Consider the following 9292-nt stretch of genomic DNA (forward strand, 5'->3'; position numbering starts at 1 on the left):
CCCCCGCACCTCCCCAAACCCCACCCCCTACCCCCAAATATAATCCACTCTGCAAACTATAGTTCTTCTTTTCAGCCTGCAAAACTATTTGCTTAGCCTCTGAATTCTCTGTTTCTTGTCTTTAGTCATGTAGAGTAGTTTCCTCTGTTTACCCGAAGAGGAAATGCATCTATCCTAGATGCTGGTGAAGCTGGTTCTCCAGTCACATGTATAAACTGTATCTTAATCTGCCTGTTTACCAGGAAGAGAACTGGGGTCTTTCTGAATTACTGATACAAAGATGGGAACTGTCCGTTACAGATGTAGAAATTACCTTTTATACTAACAAAAGTGCATTGTTAAATGAGCTGAAGTTTCACCCTAGTTTATAAGCCCATGACCACTCCCAGATGGGGAGGCAGTCTTTGAGGCCGGGACCCACTGTCCTCCACAGATCTGTAATAAAGTGCATTTATGGATTAAAAAAACAAAACAAAACCGTATTTGCCATGAATAAGTCATTGTGCAAAATTCAATCATTCTATCTCCAGCTTCATTTCTGTCACCAAGTCCATGTTTTCCAACTACTGATTCTTCTTCCCTGTTCCCAACTTTTGCGTTGCAGTCGCCCATTATTATCAATTGCAATCTTGATTGCATATTCCATGTATCTCTGCCTGTAAGAGTTGGTAGAAATCATCTATTTCTTCTTCTTTGGCTACGGTTGTTGGTGTATATATCTGGATGATAATAGTGTTCACTGGACTTCCTTGTAAGTGTATGGATATAATCCTATCGCTCACAATGTTGTACTTCAAGACGGACTTAGAAATTTCTTTTTTGACTATGAAAGCAACTCCATTTTTCCTCACCTTTTCATCTCCAGAATAATATATCATATGATCACCTGACTCGAAATGCCCCATGCCAGTCCATCTCATCTCTCCAATTCCTACTATGTCAATATTTATGCGTTCCAATTCTTTCTTAACAATTTCTAATTTTCCTACATTCATGGTTCTCACATTCCATGTTCCAATTACTAGTGTCTGCTTACAACTGTTCCTCTTCCTTTGTATTTCCATGCTTAACAGTTCTATCTAGGTTGCCCTTTCTGTTCGTCTACGTGTGTTGTGTTGTACATAGGATTTTTAGAGGCCTGCCATTTCAGAAGTGGATGGCCAATCCTTCTTCCTAGTCTGTCTTGATCTAAATGTTTAGACTTAGAGGAGTATCTGACAGACAGCAATTTGTGGAGTAGTGAAAGACAAATCCCTCATTTTGGAGTTGACCATTAGTTACAGTGTAGTCCCTGCCCTTAGCCCAATGCCTTGACCCACTTATTTCCCAGCTTCACCCTCCAGCAGGATACCACTTCACTTCTACTAAATGCCTTCAGAATTAATGTCCCATTGTCCGACTCATGACTTGACAGCTTGTCAGAGAGATTTTTTTTCCTGTGTCCAGTGTCTCTTAAGTTTATTTGTACTGTCTCTGAAGGGAAGGTGATGTGTCCTGTAGAATCTGACAGAGTGTGGAAATTATCAAAAAGTGAATGCTCAGGAAACGGCAGACTTGAGAGCTGCTTTATACAGAGTCGATATGGATTGCAAGTGACTCGATGGCACTTAACAACAAACACATCATTAATATCACACACAAGTAAAATCCTGCTGAAGATTATCCAAAAATTACTGAAACAATATGTTGACAGAGAACTACCAGGAAGATAAGCAAGATTTAGAAGAGGCCATGGCACTAAAGAAATCCTTGCTAATGTCAGATGGGTCTTGGCTGACAGAAGAGAACGTTAGAGTGTCTGTCTGTGTTTCATTAACTATGCAAAAGCATTGGACTGTGTGGATCACAACAAATTGTGGCTAACGTAGAAAAGAATGGGAATTCCAGAACACCTGAAACATGTGAAACCTATACTTGGACCAGGAAGCTGTTCTCAGACAAAACAAAGTAACAGTGCATGGTTCAAAATTGGGAAAGGATTGTGTACTGTCTCTATACCTTTTCAATGTATATGCAGAACAGATCATATGGGAGGCCGGGCATTGTGAGGCATCAGGTTTGGAGGAAGACTCATCAACAATCTGCATTATGCAAATGACATAACCTTGCTTGCTGAAATTAAGGAGGACTTGAAATGTGTGCTGTAGAAGGCCAAGGACTGTAGTCTTCAATATGGATTGAAGCTCGACATCAAGAAAATAAAACTTCTCACCACTGGGCCAATTGGCATCACCTTGATAGATGGAGAAGAGGTTAAGGTTGTTAACAATTTCAGCTTGCTCTGTCCCACAATAAACCCTCTTGGAACCAGGAGTCAAGAGATTTTTAAAAAAACCCAAAAATTAATGCATTGGGAAAATCTGTTGTCAATGACCACTCCATTGTGCTCAAAAGCAACTATGTCAGTCTAGAGATTAAGGTGCACCTGATTCAGGCCATGGTTTTCACAATTACTTGCTACGCATAAGAGAACTGGACAGTGACCAAGAACAACAGAAGATGAATTCATACCTTTGTGCTGTGATGCTAGAAAAGAGTATTGAACTTGGACTGTCAAGGGAACAAACAGGTCTGTCCTGGATAGAGTGAAACTAAGCTGCTCCTTGAAGGCAAGAATTTTTAATTCCCTCTCACATACTTTAGGTATGTGAGGGAAAATGAACAGTCCTTGGAGAAAGATATGCATGGAAAGATGGAGGGACAGCACAGGAGACGAAGACCCTGGATGAGATGGATTGATATCATAACAGGGGCAGTGATGGGTAGGTATTTCTGAGACAGTGAGACTGGCTCATGATATGGCAGATTTTAGAACTATTATACATAGAATAGCTATGAGTCACAAATTATTTGATGGCACATAACAATAACAACAGTGTTTCCTTGCTCTCTTCTGAGGGCTGCTCCTGGTCCAAGTATAGGTTGTCCATGAGCACAATTAAGTATTCTAAGACTCCCATTACTCAAGGTTAGCCACAATTTATTGTAATCCACACAGTCAAATGACTCTTTCATGGTCATCCTCTCCTGGGCTTTCCCTCCACCCTTCCAACCGTGATGTCCTTCTCCCAGGACTAGCCATTCTGGCCGCATACTCAAAGTATATAACTTGTTGCTGTTGTTGTTAGGTGCCTTTGAGTCAAGCACTTCTCATAATGACCCTATGAACAAAAGATCTGAACCCTATTCTATCCTCTACCATCCTCATACTTGTTGACATGCAAGAGCTCATTCCAGCAGTTACCTTATCAATCCACCTTGTTGACGAGGGTCATTATCTCCTTTGTGGATCTTCCTCCCTTCCCAACATCATGTCCTTCTCCAAGGAATAGCACCTCCTATCAACATGTCCAAAGTACGTTAGGCGAAGCCTCATCATTCTTGCCTCCAAAGAGCATTCTGGCTGCACCTTCTCTAAGACATATCTGTTCATTCTCTTGGCTCTCCATGAGATATTCCGTGCTCAAAGTCATCAATTCTTTTTCTGCCATCTTTAGATGCTCTTGGATGCATAGCTAGTAATTGGAAAGACTAGTGCTTGAATCAGACACACCATAAATCTTCAAATTGGCATCACTATTCCTCAATAATTTGGAGAGGTCCCTAACTGCAGATTCTCCCAGTGCAATGGGTCTTCTTATTTTCTGACTGCTGATACCAAGAGTGTTAACTGTGGATCCAAGCAAGATGAAGCTGCTGATAGTTTCAATCTCCTCTCTGTCCATCATGAGGCTGCCTATCAGTCCAGTGGTAAGAAGTAGACCCAGGGGAAAAGTGATGGCTAGATATTGGTAGAGTTCTAAGAAATGGTAGGTCCACAGATATTGAAAGGAGACAAAGATCTTCCATCATGGCTGACAGAGAGAGGAATCCTTTTGCTAGAGTTGGCACTTTGAATTAAGAATTTCTAGCCTCCTAAACCGCAAGAAAATAAATTTTATAAAGCCATTGGCTTGTGGTTTTCCTGTCATAGCAGCACTAAGACACCAACACGGAGAGTATCAAATCACCCTTATTTATTCTCTTTTGTTTTTCAGCAATGAGCTCATCAACAGGAAAACTAACTGTCCAAGCATGTAAGTTGAGTGAGCTTACATAAATAAATTAAAATTACACATCAGAAACAACATCTTTAACTATTACAGCTTTCTACCCATGTTCCTCATTTTTGGAGCTAGAGAATAGGAATTGAATGGTAAATGTAAACTTGTATTCCCTAATAAAAACACTATTTTTATTCCTAACTCTAAGACCAGGTGTTTTTATTTTTCCTTTTTTTCACAAAAAATATTTTACCCAGTTAAAGTTTTTAGGCTATTTGAAGAAACTATTTCTGATTTGGCATAAACAGGCTTACTTTTCTAGTTTTCCTAAATTCTGTTAAATGTATTTTTCTGAGAAATGAAATGAGAAAATGATGGATCCCATTATCTGTAACTGATCTGTATCACCTGTTTAATATACTAACTACATAGTACAACGATTTCACTTGCTTTGTATCATCATGGACTGAAAGATATTTTTTAAATTTGTTTTATTTTGGTTTGATTTTATATTGGTTTGCTTACAAATTTCATATCCATCATTTTCATTCATATAAGCTGTATTTCACATATTCTTTCATTCACATTCTGTTTCATATAATCATTCTCATATGTTGTGTTTCATAAAACTAATCATCATTGTTCTATGCCTATTATTACCTCCTCTTGTCAGATGCCCAATGGATCTTTCCTGATTCTTTCACCTCTGCCCTCAGCCCACCAAACTGCAACCCCATGATGTCCCTCCCTTTCCACCCAGAGTATGCCTATACCACTCCCCTTTCCCTTTGGACTTTTATACACTTCTTACTTCTATTTTTACAATAATAGTCTTTTACAGTCCTAATGTCCATCAATAAATGAATGGATTGAAAGATTAGGATACATTCACACAATGGGACCCTCAGAAGGAATGATTTTGAAAAAACTAGGTAACATGGGAAAAGACTGGAAAGCATTATGCTGAGTGATTTCAGTCTCATCTAAGCAAATACTGATTAAGACCATGAACTGAATTTTGAAAGATATTTACCTAATAAGCCATGAATTTGAATAAAAATTTTTGTCCATTTGACATTATATCTTGCAAATTTAGGAAGCATTTGCATTCATTTATTCAACAATTCTTCTAAGTCCCCAAAAGTGTGTCAGAAGCTGACAACACTATTATAAATAAGACATACTCTCTATGCTCAAACAGGGTAGAGGCCAGTGATAGAGGAGATAGATAATAAATTTGGAAATGTTAAACAATTTAATAAAGGTTATGACAGACTAGGTGTTGTGCTGAGATATTAAATTCAAGAGGCAGATGATGTGGCCTTGTGGGCTTAGAAAGTGATCCTTGAAACAGGATAGAGGAGACGGCATGAGTTAAGTAAAAGGTGAAGTACTGTGAACAGGGGGAATAATATTTAAAAATATCTCCAAGTAATCAAGAACACAGATTTTTGTTCTATGTTCTGGAACATAAAATGGGGCTTGACAATATAAAGGAAGGGCATAATTAATAATCATCAAGGTCTGTAATCACGCTGAAATAATCTTACTCTATTTAGAGGCCAATAAATAGTCATTGAAAGAGTTTATGCATTCAAGAAAGATCATTCTTTTTAAAAAAAAATAGATCATATAGACTACAGTATAGAGATTGGATTAAAAGGGCAAAGAGACAGGTAGAGAAAACAATGGTCTAGAGTAGAGTAATTATAGAGAAATAGAGATTTCTGAAAAGGTCAGTTTTAGTTTGAATGTAAAATAACTTTTCCTGTACTTAATTAATTGTGACAAGAATAGAATATTTTCATTATTGTCATCATATTTAAAATATGCTTGCTTTTTTAGTAGGAATCCTTTGATCTGATGAACATGATATACGATCTGGTTTATATCTGACAAATGTGAAGATGAAGTTTATAGGAAATAATGGATCACAAAATGTTTCATGACCCGTCTGACACATTTACTCTCTACACTTTAGGAACAAAATCTATCTGAATAATAGATGGGGAGCTAAGTTTCAACAAAGGAACAATTCTTTGTCTGACATGGGGAAACTGGAGAAGTGATAACTCCATGTCCTGATAGCATTTCTGGATCACAAAAAGATAGTGAAATAATATTCTTAATATGAGCTCCCATAATATGTACATAATTGCTACTGAAAATACATAGAAATTATTTTATACCCTTTACAATTTAACAAAGTTTAGGTAAGGAACATATATCCATATCTATAAGTATAGAGGTAAGCAAAATATCTTCATATCAGGAATCATAGAGGAAAACTATTGATAGAGTATATGCTTTCATAATGACAGCTATAAATCTGACTATATTGCAGTATTTCATTACATTCTCTCTATCACACAAAGTCCAGGGAATCATTTGTTTTATGATTTACTCCTCTCACTTTTTTCAGGTTGTGGAAAACGAGCTGTTCCTTTAATAGTTAACAGAATAATGTCTGAGGACATAGCAGCTAAGTCAGCCTGGCCTTGGCAAGCTTCCCTTCAGCGTAACAACATACATCAGTGTGGTGCCAGCTTGATCAGTAGCACGTGGCTTGTTACAGCAGCACACTGTTTTAAAAGGTAAGTTATTAAAAGGTAAGTTATTCACCTTAGTTTGAACCCGTACTATTAAATATCAGAGTTGTTTTGGGTAACAATCAACTAAAAAATAAAAGAAAATCAGCAGATTATACTGCCATACTTATTCAGAAGTTTGGTAAAAGTATAGAGGGTAATAGTCATTATCCTAGTACTGATTAACTAAATCATCAATTTTCTTTTTTAAATTTTATACTAGTTTGTTTAAAAAGTTTGAATACATTGTTTTTCACACTGGATCTTTCCCATTTCCTTCACATACCCCTACTCACCAAATTGTGTGACCCTATGATTGACATCTTCCCCCTTGCCCATCCTCACCCCTCGGCTTTCATCATTTATCTACACCGCCTTGGATCTTCACACTCATTCTGCAACAATGGTTTTATACAGCATTGGTCCTTATGACACTGAATTAGTTCGCTCAGCATAATGTTCTCCAGTCTCTACCAAGTTAAACAGTAATTTACAAAATCATTGCTCCTTCATGCTGTGTAATCTTCCAACATGTGAATGTACCATAATTTCTCAATCCATTCCATTGTGGCTGGATATCTGGGCTGTTTCCATGTTCTAGTGATGGTAAATAAGGCTGCTATGAACATTGCTGTACATATATCCATTTGTGCCTCAGTTCTCATTTTCTCAGGTTGTACTTCAAGCAGTGGAATAGCTGGGTCATATGAAATTTCTGTGTTCAGCTTTTTGAGGAAGCACTAAACTGCCTTTTACATTTTACAACCCTCACCAAGAATGTATAAGAGCTCCTATCTTATTACATCCTCTCCAACATTTATTACTTGCTGCTCTGTTAAACTTTGCCACTGCTGCTGGAGTGAGATGATATTTCATTGTAGTTTTGATTTGCATCTCTCTTTTTGCCAGTGATTTTGAACATTTCTTCATGTGTCCGTTGGTCATTCTAATATTTTTCTCTGTGAAGAATTCTTTCCATGTCTTCTGCCCAATCTATAATTAGGTTATCAGTCTTTCTCCCTCTCTTTCTTTTTTTTTAATGAACATTTACAAAGATTTTGGATTTCCATTTATTCATTGTTCCATTTTTCTTCCTGCCCATCCCTCTCCCCGCCACCTGGTTTGTTCTTCTCTTTGAAAAGTGAAAGAAAAATTATTTCATTGATATACAATTCCCCTCTCCTTACCCCGAGTACACTTCACTATGCAACCTTCATTCTGGACTCTTGTCATAACCATAATACCCAATCATATATCCCTTGTAAACAGTTCTCTCCCTCATCTGTTTCAATGCAATATACATAATTTATCCAAACATTCTCAGTCTCACCTCAACCCTGATGTCAGTCCCATTCTACAACAGTGGCACTATGCAGTATTTGTCCTTTTGTGACTGAGATATTTCACTCAGAATAATGTCCTCCAGGGTCACCCATTTTGAATAATATTGCATGGGTTGCTTGTTTTTCAATGCAGCGTAGTATTCCATTTTATGAATATACCCCAGCTTCTCTATCAGTTCGTTTGTTGATGGGCACTTAGGTTGTTTCCAACTCTACTGTTGTGAACAAAGTCGCAATAAACATGGGTATGCATCAGTCTTTTTCTTGTGGAGGCCTAGGAGTATTCTGTAAACATTCTTTATGAGACTCTTGTTTGAGACAGTATTGCCAAATGTTTGTTCCCAGTCAATAGGTTTTCTTTTCACTCAGTTGGAAATAGATTGTGATGCACACAGGGATTTAACCTTTAGGTCTCATTCACCAATTTTATCCTCTTCAAATATGCATTTCTGGCTGTATTTGGCAATCTCTTTATACCAGAGACTAGGCCTTCTAAACTTGAACCAAATTTCTCTCTTATGAACATTATCTTTTTGGGCTTTACTCCTAGGTATCTGATCCACCTTGAGTTTATTTTTGTGTATGGTGTGAGATGAGGAACCTATTTCAGCTTTCTGCATGTAGCAGCCAAGTTTTGCCAGCACCATTTATTGAAGAGGTTGCCATTTCCCCATTTGATAAGTTTATTTCCTTGTCAAATATAAGTTGACCATAGATTGTTGCTGTTGTTATGTGCTGTCGAGTCGCCTGCGACTCAGAGCAACCCTACGTACAACAACCCTAAACTCTGCCCTATCCTGTGCCAATATCACCATTTCCAGCACACCTACCTCCATACTCTAGTCACTGAATCAATCCATCTCATGGAGGGTTTTCCTCTTCTGCGCTGTTCCTCTACCCTCTCAAGCATGACGTCTCTCTCCAAGGACTGGTCCCTCCTTGCAGCATGTCCAAATTATGTCAGACAAAGCTTCAGAATACTCCAAGGAACAGCCTGGCTTCACCCTCTCCAGGACAAACCTGTCTTTTTTCCTAACTGCCCATGGTATATTCAATACTCTTCTCCAACACCAAAGCCCAAAGACATCAACTCTTCTTCTGTCATTCCTAGTCATTGTCCAGCTCTCTGATGCATAGCAAGTGATTGCAAAGACCATGGCATGTATCAGCGCACCTTATTCTCCAGACTGACATCTTGCACTTCAGCACTTTAGAGAGGTCTCTAATCACAGACTTTCCCATCGCAATACATCTTTTAATTTCTTGGCTACTGGTGCCAAGAGTGTTGACTGTGGAGCCAAGCAAACCAAAACTGTGA

At 38.1% G+C, this 9292-nt stretch overlaps 1 protein-coding gene across 1 annotated transcript in view; it reads left to right on the plus strand.

Annotated features, from left to right (window-relative positions):
* Positions 1-9292, plus strand: part of TMPRSS11A (transmembrane protease, serine 11A) — a gene marked incomplete at its 5' end in the record, with an annotated part of 97095 nt that overhangs the window by 69656 nt on the left and 18147 nt on the right. Inside the window, 2 exons of the mRNA XM_006902723.1 lie at positions 4038-4076; positions 6466-6637. Coding sequence (XP_006902785.1) covers positions 4038-4076; positions 6466-6637 — 211 coding nt within the window. The remainder of the gene's footprint in view (positions 1-4037; positions 4077-6465; positions 6638-9292) is intronic.

The sequence above is a fragment of the Elephantulus edwardii genome, unplaced genomic scaffold (genome assembly GCF_000299155.1).
Source record: "Elephantulus edwardii isolate Elephantulus edwardi_28Jun2011 unplaced genomic scaffold, EleEdw1.0 scaffold00442, whole genome shotgun sequence".
Taxonomy (NCBI): Eukaryota; Metazoa; Chordata; class Mammalia; order Macroscelidea; family Macroscelididae; genus Elephantulus; species Elephantulus edwardii.